Source organism: Condylura cristata, unplaced genomic scaffold (assembly GCF_000260355.1).
Source record: "Condylura cristata isolate star-nosed mole 26May11 unplaced genomic scaffold, ConCri1.0 scaffold00030, whole genome shotgun sequence".
Classification (NCBI taxonomy): Eukaryota; Metazoa; Chordata; class Mammalia; order Eulipotyphla; family Talpidae; genus Condylura; species Condylura cristata.
In genome coordinates, this window is record NW_004567131.1 from 16701646 (window position 1) to 16722754 (window position 21109).

At 39.2% G+C, this 21109-nt stretch overlaps 1 protein-coding gene across 1 annotated transcript; it reads left to right on the forward strand.

The window, feature by feature from the left end:
• Nucleotides 1-4401: 4401 nt before the first annotated feature.
• Nucleotides 4402-4992, forward strand: LOC101630093. Its single transcript, XM_004691099.1, has one exon. The coding sequence runs from the start codon at nucleotides 4402-4404 to the stop codon at nucleotides 4990-4992; it is 591 nt and encodes a 196-aa protein (XP_004691156.1).
• Nucleotides 4993-21109: the final 16117 nt, after the last annotated feature.

The window sequence follows — 21109 nt, forward strand, 5'->3', positions numbered from 1 at the left end:
TGCATTTAAAAATATAAGTCAGGCCCTCCCTGTTGGCGCAGCGGGTTAAAGCACAGCACAAAGAAGCTTAAGCCACTTCCGCATGAGTTCGATCCCTGCCTACCCCGGAGGTGACCACATGGCGCGGCAGACCTCTCCTGACCCGCCCGCTGCTCCCCTCAGCAGTGTACTTCATTGATCTGCCTGTTCTGCTCCCCACTCTGTCCCTGGTGAATCTCTCACCCTCCGCATCTCTGATCTGTACCCTAGTTCTGTATGAATAAATAAATCTTAAATATATATATATATATATATATAAATCAGTAAGAAGGAAAATAAGTTAAACATTTTTAAAAGTCTTGCATTGTCTAGAAAAAAGATGAATGTCTCAACAAATACTATATTTTGAGAAGTCATAAATATGTTACAATTTCATAGGCAAACTAAAATTTACTCAATTAAACAAATAGTAAAAGACTATAATTTCAAGTTAATAAAAACAGAGAAAATGGAAAAATTGTTCTTTTTTAATCCATCCAAAACAAAACTAGAAAGAAAAAAGAACATGGAACAGGTAAAATGAGATTTTTTTTTTTTACATTTTTAGCATTCATATCAATATTTATGTGCCAATTCATTTTGATAGAAGATATCAGTAAAATACACAGAAATGTCTAGCACATACCTAACCTTTGTAAATTTTAACCTCCCTATCTATTCAGTTTTTTTTACTTATGACTGACTTTTCAAAAGCTTACTTTACCTTATCTTTTCTTATTTTCCCAGTTATGCTAATAAGCATTAAAATTTTTTTAAAAAAAAAAGCAATAAGCCTAGCTAGTCAACTGGTTTATATTGATAAATACTATGTTACTTTCATAATAATAAAATATCAACTTATCATTACTTATCTATTTAAAATTACTAACTGAAATAAACACATTAAGCAGTTTAAAATTATACTATTTCACTTATTTCATGAAAAATATTACCCTAATATTTTTAATTCACTTACTAATTCAATAAAAGGGAAATTCCAAAGTAGCTATAACTCTTTCTACACTCATATCAGTGTCAGGTACAGTGTGTACTTCTATCAGAGAATAATGAAATAATCTCTTTAGAGGTTATTTAGAGACAATCAAATAACACATGAAATACCAGAATCATTCTCGATCTTTCTATAAGCAAATGAAACCTAACAATTACAAAATAATCTTTATTTTAGAGTAGATTACTACTATTATTTCGTGAGTAAATATTTTAAATAAGGTAGTCTAAGCTCTTCCAAGGAAAAATGTCATCAACATCAAATCAAAACACTATGTCCTATTCTGTGTTTAAAATTTTTTTTTAATATTTTTATTTAATTCCAGTTTTACAGATACAGAAACCAAGAACTAAGCCATGCCAGGGTTATGAAAGTAGACACCAAAGCAGACAGAGTTTCTAGGTCTAGTGTTCTTAGTCAAGACATACTCCCTTTCTCCAGTGGCTATGGAAAAAGACTAGCCACTTCATTTAGAAGAATATGGTGTCAACAGGCTTTTTGGCCACAATAGTGGCTGTTTATATTCCACCATGTAGGCAACTACTACACATTCTAACCTTCACTACAGTCTCCTCAGGGTCTATATACATGCTCTTCTTCAAAATTACCATCCATCCAGCCCCCCTATCACCCTGTAAGTTACTACCTTCAGGAAGCTTGCCTGATTCCCACAAATCAAGTTAGACACCATAGTTTTGTACCTGGCTGTAATTCACTGCAAAGGATTTATTTCACCCATTGTTGAAACAAGTGACCTAACACGAGGTAATGGGGTACACAGAAGGCACTGAAGAAATATTTGTTGAATAAACAACGTGAATTTACAATTCCCTCCAAATTTACAAAGAAAAAAAAAATTTTTTTTTTTAAAGATTTATTTATTTGTGCATACAGAACTGGGGTACAGGCCAGAGGCTCAGGGGCGGTGAGAGGCTTCACCAGAGACAGAGTGGGGAACAGAACAGGCAGATCGACGAAGTACACTGCTGAGGGGAGCAGCGGGCGGGTCAGGAGAGGTCTGCCACGCCATGTGGTCACCTCCGGGGCAGGCGGGAATTGAACTCATGCAGAAGCGGCTTTAGATTCTCAGTGCTGTGCTTTTAACCCGCTGCGCCACCAGGGAGGGCCAAGAAAAAAATTTTTAATCAAGTTATTTGCATTAAGTGATATAGCTGGAAAGGCAAAGACCAACTGAGAATCCAAAGTGAGTGTGAAATTCCCTTGTACTAATTTCCAAGTACTATACAGTAAAGTGTGCAAAAAAGTCAGATTTCTTTCAAATTCATTCTTTTTTACTATCACTGTAAAACTTGAGACATTTGCTAAAGAATAAAACTCTAAATATAGGAAAAGGACATCTTTCAAAATCACACTAAAGAGACACAGTTTCTGCTAATAACTGGTCCAATTATTGTTGATAGTAATACCTCAGCACAAAACAAGCTGTTTAACGTGAAACTGCAAATAAAAACTAGAAAATGCTATCACTTGTCTCTCTCTAACTTAGGTATACCAATATCAAAGTTTCAGTAACTGGAATAAGTCTTTCTCACCTTCACATTGGCTTAACATTTTTAGTATTTACCCATATTTAGTATTTCATTTTGCTTGTTTTCAGTGTGCCACAAGCTTGAATTAACTGGTCTCCTCAACTATTTATACCTGCTACAAAGTAGCCAGCAACTTATCAATAGCCCTAATACTGAAGGCAAAAGCTGACCAGTGCAACTGTGGTTGGCACTGAGATCTTCTCTGCCATGTGGGAAAGTTGTCTAGGTTCCCAGAAATGCTTATGATGATCAAAATGCTGTTCAAACTAGTTATAGGCTATTCTTTCCAGAAATAAGTAAAGCCAAGAATCTAATAATCTAGCTGCAAAGAGTAAGTAGTCACCAACAGTAAGTAACGAAAAACTAACATTCAGAACTCAAATTCTTTATATTTGGCAAAAGATACTTCTTTGTGACAACTCATTAATTCTTGAAACACAATCTCCAAAGTAAATTCTGTTAACTCAGAATATCTGAGGTTGAAATTAAGATTTTTCATCTAAAAATTTATACATTCAGTATATTTAGATTTAATAACTAGCATAAATTTTTTCCTTTTATGTTTTGACATATATCAATTGCCTGTACAGACTACAACACAGGATCAACATCCAGTTTAAGTAATAAATTTAAGACTGTGTTCAAATTTTATTTAAAATTTTTAAAAAAAGCAAACTAAAATATGTTTGTTAATTTCAGGGTTTGACTGTGAGAAATCAAAGCAAATAAACCACTGTTCATTTGATGCTGGTTAATTTATTAACTCTTACTACCATGACTTCACAAAAGAAAAACGGACCCTGCCTCCCTCGGTTAGGTTCCCAGACAGTCAACATGTAAGAGTTAATCAGTGAGATCTCTCAAGTTCTGCCTAACTTTCTAAACCACAAAATATTAATTATCCGTAAGGTAAATCTACATATAAATATATTTATATAGGACTGAATTCACTTCCTTCCAACAAGCAAAATATTTATGATGGTGTCCCCACTTTTTTTCCCATTTGTGTCACATTCTTTTCAAAGACGAGGCATTGCCCCAATTTAAAAATCCTTCCCAACTCCGTAAGGGACTAATTTGACTCATTTTAAAATCCCGGTCTAAAAAAGTTATTTACGGATAAAAAAGGGGTAGCAGTGGAGGAGATAGGGGGTTAAGAAGCGGGGAAAGAGAGTCTAATCTCCAATTTATATAAATCTCTACCCAATAATTTATAGACTCCTCACATTTTCAGTCATTAAAATGCAGGCGAGTAACCATTCTCACGCGTTAGAACTGCCGCGCCATCCCACAGCTGTTAGCTCCAAACTATTTTGCAAACTTTGCAAAGACGCACAGATTTCCAGGCTCTCTAAAGCCCTCATTCACCCCATCCTCCACTTGCCTAGTCGAAACGGAGCTCCGCAGCATGGAAGCAGTAATTTAAAGAACGAAGTTTGCCTGGGTCCTGCCCACTTGGACTCTATAGAAAGCAACTGAAACTTGCAAGGGAGACACGTCTCCCGGGGACAGAAACTAGCCCCAGGGGGGAGGAGGAAGAGAGCGGGTCTCCCCTCCCCCAAAATCTGGTGGACCCCGGCCCCTTCCCCAAACCCCCCTAAAACCGCCAGCAGGTCACCTCCGCGCTGTCCCGGGCAGACCCTACGCGCGCACCTCCTTCGCTGTGCCCCCCACAACCTGCCAATCACACCCCCAGGATCCTACAACCCAGGGTCCCAGGGTCGGGAACTGGGAATGTCACACGCACACGTTTCCGGAGCCTGCCCATCAGAGGGCTGAGGGGGGAGACGCAGCGCCGTCCACCTCCCCCCGGGTCCGGGAATGGCGGCGTCCGGCTCCCCGGGGCCAACTCCGCGTCCCAGCCCCGGAGAAAAAGCCGAGAGACCTCCGCCACCGCTGGCGAGCCACTTGGGCTGGGAGAAGAGGAAAGGAAGTTACCTCCGAGCAGTCCCGTCGGTGGAGGCTGTGCGAGGGGGCAGAGTGGGGAGTCCCGAGCGGCCAAGCAGGTCCCGGCGCGGCGGTAGCTACTGCAGTGCCCTCCGCCCCATTGTTTCCCTTCCAAGAAGATCCCGGCGTAGCCGAGCCCGGGAACCAGGAAGTTCCCCGGCTCTACACCTCCTGCCGCCGCTATGGAAACGGCCCCCGCCTCCCAGGGCGGCCGGCCCGGGACCCCGCCTCCGTGCCGCCGGCCCCGCCCGCCTCACGGGCCACCGCCAACCGTCGCTGCTGCGGCAGCGGCCGCGGCCGCCGCCATCTTGGCGCGGCCCAAGCGGCCCCTTCCCGGCGGCACGTGCGCGCTGCTCCCGCGCCCCCGCCGTACGCGGGGACGCGCTTCTGGGCTTGGAGCTGCGGGATCGCGAGGACGCCTCTGACCCCCCGCGCGGTGGCAAGGAGCGAGGACCGAAGACCTAGTGAAGACCCCAGGCTTAGGGCGGGACTTCGAGGCAAAGCGAGAAACGGCCCTAAGCTCGTGTCCGTAGCTGCTGTAGGCTTGGCTGAGACCAGGGGTGAAAGTCAGTGGAGTAGTGACCAAGGGCATGATCTCTGAAGGCAGGTCGCCTCGCTTTTCACTTCTGGCGCAACTACTCACCAGCTATTGGACAATAATTTTCCCTGTGCTCCACTTTCTTCATTTGTAAAGTGGCATAAGTAATAAAACCTGTCTCTTAGGGTTATCACCTGGAACAAGCGATTCCTTGGTAGTAGGTGAAAAATAATCATTTGTTCAATAAAACGCCATTGTTTCTGATAAAAATAACACTTCTGCCATTTTCAGCAACTTAATCTAAGTATTCAATCAACACTATATTTAGGCTACTGTGTATGATCCCAGAGCTGCTGAAAACTTCTCAGATGTTCATCTTTTGTCCCACCTTTCTGTAGGTCAGCTTTCCTTTTTTAAATCATGCAAATTGTCAAGAGTTTTAATCTCCAGAGTCTTCCATTAAGAGGTGCCATAAAAAGATGAATGATGTAAAATTTCCAACACTGTAATTAGCTGACAGTTAAATGATTTATTCAGTCGAAGTTAGAAAAGTTAGGGTGTGCAAATAGCTAAAAGGCTTCCTGTCCTTGATTCCAGGAACTAGAATTACTAAAGCTGGCAACTCTGCCTGGTTTTTATTATCTTTCTTTTCCAGCTGGTGAAAACTGACACCAAGAAACTAGGTGCTGTGTTTGGGAAAGAAGGGATGGAAGGAGGAGCCAAAGTCCCTGGCTCTTCCCTTGCAGACTTTAAGAACTGTCCATAACATTAGGTCTTACCGAGCTCTAAAGCCACTTGAAGCTCCTAAGTATTGTGGTGTTACTTGAATATTATTTAAGAAAATGCAAATTAATACACCCCTTTAGATCTTCATGCAGTTAATCCAAATATGTAAAGACTAGTGTTCATTATCCTGATACAAAAATATTAAATCCTTTGTTACATGAATGGCGTAAAAACAGCAAGAGTTGGCCAGACATGGGAAACTTCAACAGCCAAACACTTCTCCAGCATTATGGAATACTCTGATAAGTAATCACTCCGATAGGGACATTATGACTTTCTGAGAGGCTGGAGACCCTTCTGGCTCACCAGATAACGGTGCACATGCTAGGGCCTCAAGGAAAGCTTATTGTCATTTGTGGTTGAACTCTCATCATTTAAGGAAATCTTGACGAGCACAGAGACAATCCAGAGATGTTACTCAAGGACCTCACTGCAAACATTATAAACAAGAACCCCAAGTCACGAGTTAATGAGTTAATGGGATTTTGGATGAAGAGTCCTGGCCACAGGCTTATTTGGCAAAATGAAGTGGAAATTTCAGATATGTTTTTCCATAAATCATATGGGTAATTTTTTAAACTTTATTTTGACTTAGTTATGAGCACTACTGGTTTAATTTGATACTTCAATAATAGCACTGTGATGCTGCAGTATTATTAATGTTGAGAAATCCCCCATTTTTCCACAAGTCTGTAATCAATGAGTTGTGTTACCTCAATAAAACACCTTATTTGTGCTTAGGTATAATTTCAGGGGCTTACCATAACTTTTATTATTAGCTATTTTAAACGTATTGTTAAACTATATAAACATAGATTTTTGTCTTTATATATCTAGTGTAATAGTTGATATATGGTAGGCATGCAAAATCAGTTATCTGTGATATATAATAAACAAAGAACTTTCAAATGATTACCATGGAAATATTGAATCATTTTTCTCTAAATCAAGGATAGACAACTTTTCTAAAAGTGGAAAGATAATAAAATGAAGGCAACTGTAGTCAATATAGAAATGAAGTGTAGATGCGCCACTAAAAATTTACTTGTGGAATAGGTGGAATTGACCACAAGTGGTGTGTTCTGCCAGTTCCTAAGTAATTACAATTACATTCTATCAGTTCCATGGTTATATTCATCATATATTTCCAACATGAAATCCAGAATACTAAATATCTTTTAAATGAAGAAAGGGTAAATAGTTATTAACTACAAAGCTACTAAAAGTGAAAAGATATATGTAGTAACCGGTTGTTAAAATACTTCACAAATACCAAAGGCTTAGAACTACATCTCATGTGTCATAATGAGCAAGATAGATGGATGTTTGCATTTTATTTTTGCAAAAGTTATACATTATGCTAATTAAAATGCTTTAAATGTTGCCAGAGGTAAAGTCCATGTTTAAAACCCCCACAGGATGTCTTAATAACTAAGATCAGAAGTACAATTTGTGGTAAGAACATAAGAACAGGGGAAAAACTTCTGCAGAGCAAATCACTCATCCTTCACTCTCATCTTCAGAATGTGAATGAAAGGGTAGCGCTTCAGAGTTTCCTATAAATTGAGACTTTGAAATGTGAATCTGTGGTTATATGGTCCATTTAATATTTTTTAAGAGTGGTAAGAAGATGGGGGTGGGAGTGAAGGCAGAAAAAGATTTTTTTTTAAGATTATTTATTTATGCATACAGAACTAGGGTACAGGCCAGAGAAGCAGGGGAGGTGAGAGGATTCACCAGCGACAAAGTAGGGAGCTGAACAGGCAGACCAATGAAGTACACTGCTGAAGGGAGCAGCAGGTGACAGAAGAGGTCTGCTATGCCATGTGGTCACCTCCAGGCTGGTGATCGAACTCACACTGAAGCGGCTGTGGCTAACTTGCAGTGCTGGGCTCTAACCTGTTGTGCCACCAGGGAGAGCTGGAAGAAGAATTTTCTTAAGATTCATTTTATTTATTTCTGCATACAAGAACTCGAGTCTAGGCCAGAGGTAGCGGGAGAGTGAGAAGGTTAACCAGAGACAGAGTTGGAAGCGTAACAGACAGATCTTCTGAACTATACTGCTGAGGGATGCAGTGGGTGAGACAGGAGAGGTTTGCTACATCATGCCACAAGGGTTTCCCTGACTTGGAGCGGACTCATGCCCAGTAGCTTGCTATAGCTTAATAGCCCTGAGTCTTTAACCTCTGAGCCACCAGGGAAGCCTGTCTTTTGCCCTTTTTTTTTCCCCCAGAAAGCCTTACAGTGCACATTATCATCCTCACTTATTTCAGCTGTATTTTCCAAAATGTCAAAGGGACCAACGTTCTTCTACTGTTTAGGAAAGTCCACTCCAATGATACTGCCTATAATTTTTCTTCAGAGGGAAAAATAAGATTAGTCATCTATGTGCCCACTGTATGTGAAAAAGCATTGGATAGCCAATGCTCATATTAAAAAGTTATCTGATTGTTTCAAAGAGAAGTTGTTCATTGGAAAGCAAGAAAGGAAAAACCATAGAAGTCCTGTGAACCCCATAAAATTGTATGCAAGATGTATACATACAGTTATATTACATATAACTATCTGAGGTTGTCTTATTTATTGTTGTACCAAGGTTTTGTATGTCTCCCTTTCTTAAGAATGAGATGCCTATTATGTAATGTGACTAGGATCCTTTCCACTCTTCTATCCCCTGGGCTATATGAATGTCTGACACAAAATCAGTTCTGTATAAGTAACTGTTGGAGGAAGGGCAGGGGAGAAGGAAGAAGCATAAAGGAACAAAGGAATGTGACTATCCAGTTTTTCTGGGCAGAAAAGTTTATAATTTTCTCCTCTGCTCAGAAATGTCTGTGTTATCTACAGTTACACATGGACAACTCTAAACTCAAAGACTTACACAACAGTCTATTACTGCTCTCATGGTTCCATGGGGCAGTCCTGACGTGGGGTTTTTCATAAGTTGTCACAATTTAGGCTCAAGGCAGCTAAAAGCTTTACTATTTTGGGTGGCCAAGTAAGTTTGCCCTCATAGCTAACAGTTATTTGGCTGTTGGCTGTGGGCAAAGGAGGTTGTCATTCAAACTACCTATATGTGGCCTCTCCATGCAGTTTGGGTGTCTTTCAAGCAAACAAAAAGAAAGCATAAATGACTGGTTTCCTGCTACAGAGGCTGCCTCTTGTTATCTCATCTCCTCTGCTCTTTGCTCACAAGCTACTCTTTGCCTGATTACATACCAAAATGGTTATCATGGTTGCCAGAAATCTTTAAAAATGCCTTATCATTTAGAAAGTGTCTCCTTATGTTTTTAAAACATTAGAGAATTTTTTCGGTCTGCTCAACTTACAGCTGTTATATTTGAATTTTTTATTTAGCCCCTCTTAGAAGTCATGTCTTCTTTTAAAGACTCATCAGGCAGAGTTGCAATGAAAAGTTTTATAAGTAGTTGAAAAAACTGAAATATAACCTCAAGGCCTTTTGGTCTCCATTTAGGATAAGAAAAAGTTTGTCTTTGTATGATTATGATTTTTTAAGATTTATTTATACATACAGAATTGGGGTACAAGCCAGTGATGCAGGAGGTAAGAGGATTCACCAGAGATAAGTGGGGAACAGAGCAGGCAGATGTACTGAAATACACTGCTGAGGGGAGCAGCGGGTGAGTTAGAGAGGTCAGCCACACCAGGTGGGTCACCTTCCTGGCCAGGGATTGAACTAGTGCTACAGTATCTGCAATAGCTTCATAGTGTTGTTTTTTAACCCATTGTGCCACCAGGGAGAGCCCAAATTATCTTTGAAACTTTTGAGCACATAAAGCTACATAAACTGTCTGATATCTAGTCTTCAAAGATCCCTTACCTCCATGAAATATGCCTCCAAGATTCGCATCCTTTTGAATCAAGGTTTTGGGGAGCAGGCTCAGAGTCCGAGGACCCTTTCTAGGTTTTTGTCTTCAGGGAGGAAAGAATTCAACATCAATACCAAAGGCACAGAAAAGCAAGAGATTTATTGATTAAAAAAAAAAAAAGAGGAAGGACAGGAAAGCTCTCCAAATGGATCAGGGTCTTGAGTGGGTAGCCACTGAGGTGGGGAGAAGAAGGTGCTTATACGGATATAGTGAGCAAGGAATGGGGTTTTGGTTGCTGGGTGTCTCTGCTTTGTGTCTCTTGCTAATAGGCTGGGTCTATGGGGGGGGGCGGTCTCCTAGGCTACTTAGGTCCACTGAGTTTATGGGGATCTCATAGACTACCAAGGTCCACTAACTCTGTGGTGTTTCCTAGGTTACCCAGTCCACTGGATTTGCCCACATTACCTGCCTATCTTCTTGAAACTAGCTTTAGTACATTGCACCATGTGGATCACTCCAGGGCGGGAATTGAACTCATACTGAAGTGGCCACGGTGTGGCTTAGCTTCATAGTGCAGCATTCCAACCTGCCATGCCACCAGGGAGGGCCCACTCCTTCACTTTTATATCATCCTTCTCTTCATTGGGCTGGACCTGTACCTCACCTTTGACCAAGAGTATAGGGTAGGCGTGATGCTAAGTGACTTCTTAAGCTAAAGTTCTGTAGCTTGAGAGTACCCAGTGGTTCTAACCTTAGCACATTTCCTTCCAGAACTGTGCCACTTTCTGAAAGGTGCCCACACCACACATGGAGGCCTAATATAGGGACTCTAAAAGAAACCTCTATAGAGCCCCAGGCCAACAGCCAGCACAACCATTAGGCATAAGGGTAGGCCCACTTGGCCATCCAGTGCTGACAAGCCTTCAGCTGCCTTAAGCCCCAACTGTGCCACCCATGGGCCACCACACATGAGGATCTCTCAGGTGAACCTGATTAACTGATAGAACCATGATAGCAATAAAAATTGTTGTTTTAAGCCACTAAGTGTAGAGTAGTTTGTTTATACCTACAGATGACTAAAATAAGTTATCTCCAAATAAAGTCGTAAAGTTATACTGAGCTATATTTTAGCCAAAATCTTAATAAATCAGTAACTTTATTAAAATAAACAGAAATGTATTAAAGGGTAGTTTATAGAAGAACAAGGTGAACTGTAACAGATCCTCAGGTATTAAAGGGCATGTTTTTCATTACTAAAGTTGCTGATATTGTGTGGCTCTTTTGTCTGAGATGAGATGATAAGCAAGTCATTGTGAAACAAGATATTGACCCTTAACCATTTGGTGTTTGCAAAGTAAATATACTTACAATTCCATTTGACTTAAACAGACATGAAATAAAACCCACATGCTTTGATTAAAAAAGGACAGAGAAGAGGGGTCACAGTACCCAGAATGAAAGACTTACAATGCAATAATAATTTTTCTCTTCAACTTCTATTTGCTAATACTTCATAAAAAAGTACAGGTTTATAGCTCCTAATCTGCAATTTTAAAATCCACAAAGCTCTGAAAACTAAAAAATTTCCCCCTAAGCTTTGAACTTAAACTCATTTGGTAGTAACTGAACTTTCCCCTGGCTATTTATGGCCTTTATCTTACTTAATGAGAAGGCTATTTCACTGTAGAACTATTAATGTGTCTGAGTACAAGGTCCTGTCCCAGATCCCACTTTTGCCACCCTGTAAGTAAGATGCAGCCTATGTGCTGAGAAACGCTTCTGCAAATGGAAACTTCTGAACTCCAAAAATTTTCTGGTTTCACACCCCAAGTACACTTATGGGACACCTGAAGTCAATCTTTTCTGGTAGGGAAAAGAGCAATACATAGAGTATGGAGTCACTCACTCTCTGGATTTGACTGCTGCTTGCCTCTGAGAGCTAGATTACTGTATGACCCTCCACCTTAGTTTCTTCTTCTTCAAGATTATTATGAAAATAAAAATTATGAAGAAAATACCTTAATCCATTTCTTAAGAGAAACAAATGTGATAATACATGTAAAATGCTTAGCTCAATGATTAGTAGTAAACAATAAATGTTAACTTTCATTGTATTATTAAAGTAATACAATTCAATAAACTGTTTCAAACAGTGTTCTACAAGAGAAAAATGATTCAAGCCATTACCAGCAAAAAGATATTTTATACAGAAAATCAAATGAATACAAAGTCTTTGGAAGGGGTATATGATGAAGGTTGAGAGTGTACCCCCACTAACTTCCAAGTTATTCTGTATTAACTATAGACCAAATGTCACATAGCCACTGTAACTCAGAGGTCAAAAAATTGCAGTAAATGGCAGGAAATCATTACCAATATCCTAGCTGCCTTAGAGCTTAGAAGCTGATGTCTGTCAGAGACACTCTTTAGAGTCTATATTCACTGCAAAAAATTTATGTCAGTCGCTGATATTTGGAGAAAGAATAACATGTCATCCAAATCCCAAGAGTATATCGCACTGGCAGAACCTAAACTTTATCAGAATAGTGTTGGCAAGGGACTCTGGGAAATGCAGCCTCTGAGATACAGACAATACCCAACCCAAATCATTTAATAATAAACATTTACATTTGTAAAGCACTTGGCAATAAAATCTCCATGAGCTAAGCAGGAACTGTAGTTCAGAGGGACTGAGTGATCTGTCCAGAGTCTCCTAAACTCCTAGGTTCTTCAGATTCTATTCTAAGAGTGTTTCTTTATGCCAGTATATCCACTTCTCCCTCCACAAATCCTCATACTATTTACATTATTATTTGTTTATTATTTCTTTTTGTGGAGAAGAAATAGAGTATAGGCCAGAGGTGGCAGGCAGGAGAGAGGATTCACCAGACAGGGTGGGGAGCAGAACAGGCAGGTTGACTGAAACACACTGCTACAGGGAGCATGGGAAAGACAGGAGAGGAATGCTGGACAGGGATAGCAACCTGGACAGGGATAGAACTCAGGCCTTAATGGTGACAGCACTGAGATTTAACCCCTAGGCCACCAGGGAGGCTCCTACCTTAGTATTTTTTTATGGTTTTTCTTCAAGTTGACTCACATTGCTACTTACATCAATTCAAAGAGAAGTTTTGTATCACTACCTAAAATATAATGCAAATCACTAACATGGAAAGACAGGTGTCATTAATATATACAGAAGATAAAACTAAAAGTGAACCCACTGAAAATAAAACGGTGATAGTACAGCCACATAGAGAACACTGCCCAAACAGGGACGAAAACTGCTCTGTCCTTGTTGAAAAGGGAGTCTAGGATGTGTTAGGGATGTAAGACATACAACACAGCAAACATTAGCACCAAACTAAGTCCCTTAAAGATACATTCACAAGGAGTAAAAAGGTGACAGAAATCTCTGAAAAGGAATTAGATTTATCACTATGTGAAGAAGTATAATTAAAAGTCTTATCCATCTCAGCATCAGTAGAAAACCTCTACTTTCTGCCTTAACAATATTGAAAGTTTGTCTGAGAATGAGAGTAAAGAGTAATCATTAATTCAATTTTTAAAAATTGGTATAAAATCTTGTATTTTCTTTCTTTGTACAGAAGGACTTTTTTTCTTTTCTTTTCTTTTTGTTTTAACTTGAGGTAATCCCAATTGTTTATTTGCATTTTTATAGCCCTTGTTATAGGAGTCAAGATCACCTAACAAATCTTTATTATTCTTGACTTGGAGCCTATCACCAAGGTTTTCTTTTATATTTTGTTGCTGTAGATCTTACATCTAAATATTTAATCCACTTGGAGTTTACTTTGTGCATATGGAGTTGAGAGTGATTCAATTTTATTCTTTTATATATAGCTTTCCAATTTTCCCAGCAACATTTATGAAAGAAACTGTCCTTTCCCCATTTATAGTTATAGCTTCTTTGTGATCGATTAGGTATTGAACATACATGGATTTATTTTTATTTGGGGGCTTATTATTCTACTCCATTGATCTATGTTCTATATTTCTACCATTGAACTCCAAGCATTCTTTTTATATTCTGATTCTTTTTTTTTTTTTAAAGTTTGCTGTAATTTTTTTTTAAAGATTTATTTATTTGTGCATACAGAACTGGGGTACACGCCAGAGGCTCAGGGGCGGCGAGAGGCTTCACCAGAGATAGAGTGGGGAGCAGAACAGGCAGATCAACGAAGTACACTGCTGAGGGGAGCAGTGGGTGGGTCAGGAGAGGTCTGCCACGCCATGTGGTCACCCCCGGAGCAGGCGAGAATCGAACTCATGAGGAAGCGGCTTTAGATTCTCAGTGCTGTGCTTTAACCCGCTGCGCCACCAGGGAGGGCCTATATTCTGATTCTTAACAGATTTGAAAACACTTTCTATATTCTGTAGGTTGCTTTTCACTTTTTTGGTAAAGTGGAAAAGTCTTCAATTTTGGTAGTCCTCAATTTTGATGAAGCCTAATGTATCTATTTTGTCTTTTGCTGTTGTTTTAGTGTCACAATGTCAGGCTCCATAATCAAGTCTAAGGCCATGCATGTTTACCATTATGTTTTCTTCTAGAGTTTTATATTTGAATTCTTGTATTTATGTAAGATTTTTAAAGCATACTATAAAATTCTCATAGAAATAGTTAAGTCCATTAGACTAACTCTGTAACCACTGATACTCACTCTTAAAAAAAAAAACCCTTTTTTTTAAATAAATGGGTTTTTTGGGCCATGTATATGGTTGATACGATGTGTCCATGCAGGTTCATCAATTGCAACAAAGGTATGACTCTGATGGAAACATTTATAAAGGGGGAACTTTTTATATGTGGAGATTTTTAGGAAATCTCTTCCCCTCAATTCTACTGCAAACTTAATACTGCTCTAAAAAAATAGTTAATTGTTTAAAAATGTAGGACTTATTAAGTATTGATTTATTAATTTAAATAATACTTAATAACCCCCTAGATGAATAGTACTGTCCAAAACACAATAGAATCTTTAGCTTCTACCCTCATTGAATTTTCTTTGTGTTGATGAGAAAGTCATCTGTGTTTACCCATTCCAGACAGTGTAATTCTCCAATTAAGAGCTCCATGTCACCTTCAGCAGGTTGCTAATGATTTTTTTTCATACTCAACTGCATCCACCATCTTCTCCCTGGTCTTAACCCTGACACCAACTCCCTGCGATTATCTGTGTTCCAGTAGCTCCATGTGGGTTCTCAGATCCTCATAGAGACTTTATAAAATGCTTCCTTTATTGTCACTTTTTTCACTAGAGTCCCTTTCCCACGGCCCCAAACAAGAATCCTTGTGAGCAAGTCAGAGATAATTTGACAGACTGACATTAGGATACATTCAGAATCACTCACTCCTTCTTTGTCTATGTCCTCAAACAAGTACACTTTCTCAGTTCCATCATGCTGCTTCTTCTTAGAGAGCTGGGTCTCTGGCAGGCTTTCTAAAGCATAGGGTAAACCTAATGTTTGTGTGTTGCATAAAAGTTGTATAATTTGATGCTCTGGTTATAGAATAATTATCTCATGGAAAGGTTGCAACCAGACACTGACCAGTCAATTACCCAAGAAAGAGATGGATCTCTCAGAAATTGAAAGCACACAAAAGAGAACTAGAAGTCATATCTTTGTGAGGTATATGCAGACAGTCTATCAAAGCAGTAACCTGAAGTAGGACAAAAAGGACTGAAGCAGCTATTAAATCTAGCTACAGCAAGGAGGATAGTTGAAATTGAAACCAATACATATACAACATCTCAACCCAGAACCAACACTGCATGCCAAAATCCAGGGCACCAGTGCTATCAAGATGGCTCATGAGCAGTCCAAGTTGATAAACACCAAGACCAAAAGACAGATATCAAAGTCAAGAAGAGTGTGTACAGTCAGGTCAAATCCAATAGTTCACATTGAGAAATTATGTTGGCGATGAGGGGCAGCATTTCAAAAAGAGAGAAGGGGCACTGAGTATTTCTGGGGCCAGGCTTCATGAGCAACCTCTTTAACATGCACTACCTCTGTCCATTCTATTTGTTGTCCCTTAGAATTTAGTGGAATCTTTGAATGCCATCCTGTTTCAATTATCTAAAGAAGGGTTTTGCTTACATTGGGAGTAGGATGTTCTTAGAAAAATCTGTGACCATGGCCATTAGAGCAGAGGATCACAAGGAAAGTGACACTCCCATGTTTCATGGGAAGTTGTTTGGTCCTGCTGCCCGCCGCCTCCTTCTGAATATATCCGGCTGGAAATAGGTTGGGAGACATAGCTGAAGAGTAGCTAGTCAAAACAGCAGTCTAAACCAAGGGTGGGGTCCTGAGAGGCTATGATATAGGTTAAGTGGGTCAGAGTAGTGAGTGGGTGGAATAAGATGGCAGCAACAGACACACCCTCATCAGTCATCTCCTAGTGTATCATAAAGCTGCAATGCTTTTCCAGCTCCATGTGGTCACATGACTGAGTTCTGCTCAAAGTGGGCAGAAAGTAGGTGGACACCACTTTCTATTGTGCATAGAAACCTTTCACAGGCACTTCTTTATATTCTTTTCTTTCCAGAGCAACTTTGGAGCCAAGTGTGGAAGATGGCACAAATGGAAAGAGCTGGGTTCCCTGCATCTCTGCTGGAAAACATGACTACTTGGCAGGAATACCCAATTGGATTTTACCCACTTGTCAAAATACTGAGATTTAGAGGTTCATCTATTAAGCGGTTCACTCTGCCTTACAATTACCTTTGTAAATAGAAGATGCCCAGAAGCCAGATAGGAGAGCAACAGTCATGAAGGCTGCATTTGCACTGGCCTTCCAATGGAATCCCCCACTTTGCGACCTCCTCAGGCTTCTACTTGTTCTCTCACCTTCATTTCACAGCAGAGTTTCTTGGAATAGCAGTTGGCTCATGTTTTTTCCACTTCCTCCTACTCATATCTCAATCCATAAAATCTAGATCTTCCTCCAGACTCTGCAGAAATTGCCACTATGATCTCTTAGCTGTCAAATCCAATCAAATGCTTGCCCATCCATATGGAGTAGCTTTAAATATGCGTCAACATGTAAACTTAAAGAAACGTTATATTTATATGCTTTCCCTTCCAAATATTTATCTGTTTTTAAGAATCTTTTCTCACTGGGTAGGAAGGCAATCTTACCACAGACATTACTGGGATTTTCCCCCAGATCCTGGATGCTGTGAGGTTCAAGAGAGTGTTATATAACACAGCACTAGCATTAGGGTGATTGGTTCCTACACCTCTGATTTTTGTCAGGTCCATATGTTTCCCTTGGGGACGAGTGACCACCTGCATCTGTTCTAATCAGTTATCACTCTCTGGACTAAAATCATGGTGATTCCCTAGGTATACACTGCACCTGTCATCTTTCCTGTGATACAAAGAGGAAATATCATGGGTCCTAAAGCTCTAAGAATCCACAGACCTCAATATAATCCCCCGTTCTTTTAGACATTCTCCTCTCACTAATAATGTACTCCCAAACTTGCAGTCTCCTGGCAGTCTTTCCTCTGTTGTCAATAATTCAACTAGAGGAAATTCGTGATCTACAATCTCAAAATCACCAGTTGGGCAGAGAAAGGTGAAAATATCTCTCCCAACACAACCACTTCTCAGTTAAAGCCACAATAGATTATTCTGTAGAACTTGCTTGCTCGAGCTATCTGAAGCTCAAAATCAATTTCCCTCCCCAAAACATTTCTCCTCCTTTGAATCCTGTGAATATTCTCCCTGAGTTTTCTTCTATTGCAGATACTCTTTTTAGTCATCTTTTTTATTCCCCTCTCAATCCATGGTTTTCTTTATATTTCTTTTCCAGTCTTAAAATTTCTTTGAAAAATTATGCATTCTCCTTGAAAATTTCTAAGTTGGCATTTAAAATTTATTTATTCTGTCTAAATAGTTATAAAGCATGAATTTTTTAGTGTATCATAGATATCAATATTTTAGAATAAAACTTTTATCATTCTTTTTAAAATAGCTAATAGAATTGACAAACTGTAGTGATTTGTTATAACCATATTTCAAAATATTTGAACAATTTCTTTTTCAACAGTTGGCATTTTAATGATTCCTCTTTCCCTTTGATAACATATTTTCTTTGATAGTATACCAAATTTGACCCAAATGTAATATATTTTACACTGTACAACTTTTTATTTCTCTCCCTCTTATTTCTCTGGGAACAAAAAAAAGGTATAAGATGCACTGTATTTTCCACCATGAGTCTCTAAGTGTTAGACTTCTAAATTGAGTTATTTTTATAATGATTATTGATTGACACATAATTGATCAAAGCCACAAAAATACTCCACATTTGATAAAGAATTAGTAAATCTTTTCCCCAGCTTTACTGATGTATAATTTACACCCCAAAAATCCACACATTTTAAATGTATGTTTTGATGAGTTTGGGCAATTGAGTTCAATTATAAACCAACACCTCAATCAAAATCAAGCTAGAAAACATCTCTTCAACTCCAAAAGGACTCTTTTACCTCTTTGTAGATAGCCCCCAAACTCTTATTCCTGCCCCCAAACAGTTACTAATGTACTTTCTGTCACTGTAGCTTCACCTTTAAAAATGCATTTTTTGTATAGTCAAATGTTCATATCTCCCCCAAAGGAATCAGCATTATAAATGGAATGAAAGCCCTTATAAAAGAGACCCCACAGGGTACAGATGGAGAGAGGGCAAAAGGGTCATGAGAGTCCAAAGGTACAAACTTCCAGTTACAAAATAAAGAAGTCAGGAGGATGTAACGTACAGCATGGTGGTATAGTTCATCATACCTATTACCAGACATATTTGAAAGTACTGAATATGATCTGTATTTGCAACTTGCTAAGAAAGTAGGTTGAAAGTTATCACAAGATACTAAATATTTGCAGCTATGTATGGTGACAGATGTTATCTAGATTTATTGTGGTGATTACTTCACAATATATAAACACTGAACCATTATGCTATACACCTAAAACTATTACAATGTTTTGTGGCAATTATCCTTCAATAAAAAATGAACTTCTTCCATATATAGCTGTAGTCATATCATTAGTCTTGGATCTGATTTATCATTTTCTGAGATGTCTGTATTTATTTTTATTGGGTTAACATAACACATAAATCAAAGTGTTCAATATTACCTCATTTCCATTTCCATTGTTCATATATTTTTAAACGTTGGACACATAATTCTCAGTTTTTGTTGGTTGATAATAAATAAGACCTTCTCTAATGCCATATGTTTTATCTGTCAAAGAACAGCAAAGGTAAAACCCAGCCAGTCAATGAACGAAGAGAGGTGTGCTGTGCATAAAGGAATGCATTCCAGTCCAACTAATTTAAAGTCATATTTCATACATGAAATCTTTGATTACATTTTTAAATAGGAAATGCAGAAACTCTGCTTCAATTTTAAAGGTGCCAAAGGGGAAATGAGCACCTACAAGACCAGCTAAATCAAGTGTCCCCAATTCCATTTCCAGACTTGTCCTATTCCTAGGTCAGCTAGTGGCCGGCCCTTTGACAAGGTCAGAGTTCACAAGGCTGAGGGAGCAGAAGCCCAGGTGTGAGATATGTTGCACATTAACTTCCCCATTTCTATTACTTCTGCCTCCCACTTCTGGTTTTACCAGATATGGGAGCCCACCTTTGAATGTCACAGAAGATTATGGCAACCTCAATGGGACCAACAGTACACAGGACATTAACAATATCACTGACTATGGTAACTTAAAACATTTTTTAATTAAAAAAGTAATGCTTGTTACAAAAACTTCAAACATTAAAGTGTGAAGAATAGGACATTAGATTTCTTCTTCACACAGTTCCTTCCCCCATAGGAATTCACCGATAAGAGTTTAAAGTGAACCATTTTATTTCATATATACTTCCATGCATTTATATACACACATTTTAAAAAACTTAAATGGTATAAAACATATCATTCTGTTTTTTATATATCATTTAATAATATAGCTTAAGTTTGTTTTAACAAATCAACTTCATTCTTATTAGGAATAGGATAATATTCCAGATGGACCATAATTTATCTGGCTTGTCCTATTTTGAGGGACCTTGAAGCTACTGACAGCATTTGGATATTGCAAACAAAGGGGCAGGCAAGGAGCATTTTTGTATATAATTTTATGCCTACCTGCCAGAATTTCTTCAGGATAGATTAAAAGAAAAATCACTGGGTACAAACACAGGGCAATTTATGATTACCTGTTCTCTTTGCTCTTTTTCTTTTAGCTCACAAAATGCAGTCATAAACACTTGAAGTTGGGAGAAATCCTGCCAATGTTGGCAAAGGCCTTTGGCACTGGGGGTTGGCTGGAAAAGAAATTAGCCCATAGTCCACTCAGGTTGTTATAACAAAAATACTATAGACTGTGAGACTGAAACAACAAACATTTATTGCTCACAGTTATGGAAGCTGAAAGGTCCAAGGTCAAGGCACTGGTACATGCATTGTTTAGGGAGGGCCAATTTCCTGGTTATTCTGTGGCCTCACATGGCAGGAGGAGTGAGAGAGCTCTCTGGGATCTCTTTTATAAGGGCACTAATCCCGTTCATAAGAACCATGACCTCCTCATCTCCCAAAAGTCTCACCTTCAAATACCATCACTTTGCGGGTTAGCTGTCAACATACATTTGGAGGTGGGGAAAGCAAATGTTCAATCTAGAGCAGGCTGGAAAAAGTCCTTATTGAACAAACTGACTCACAGACTACAGGGCATTTGGTATTCAAAGTACCATTCATTAGTTATCTATTCTGCATAACAAAATAGTCCCAACCAAACCTCTGAAAACAATAACTATTCATTACCTCACAGTTTCTGTAGGTCAAGAATCTGGGAGGGCTGGCAGTGGGTAGTTGAGGTTCAGTGCCTTTCAGTAGGCTGCACTCCAGGTATGAGCTGGAGTTGCAGGCATCTGAGATTTGACAAGTCTGGAGAGCCTGCTTCCCAGCTCACTTGCCTGCATGGTTTGTAGGAAACTTCAGTTCCTCACACATGGGCTGTTCATTACAAGACCAAGTGGTAGAGACAGAGATAGAGTGAGAGCAGGTGTGTTATTTGTCATCTTATCTTGAAATTGGCAGAGCCTCACTTCTGGGGCACAGACCAACTTTATTAAAAATAGGAGGAACTATGTTAGGGGATAAATATCAGGAGTGGGAACCACTGGGAGCCACCTTAGGAGCTGGGTACCATATACCTATATCTATTGTGTCAGTAGAAATATGTCAGTAGAAATATCCCATTTGTATTCCCAGCCACCGTCCCTCCTCAGTTAACCACATCCGTTTATGGGGAGGAAATAAGCAGTGTATTTCACTGTCTGTTCTGCTCCTCAGTCTGTCTCTGGTGAATCGTCTCACCTCCTTCACCTCTG

Excerpts from the sequence above, each read along its gene's own strand:
- LOC101630093 (XM_004691099.1), top strand. The coding sequence starts at position 4,402 with ATGGCGGCGTCCGGCTCCCCGGGGCCAACTCCGCGTCCCAGCCCCGGA.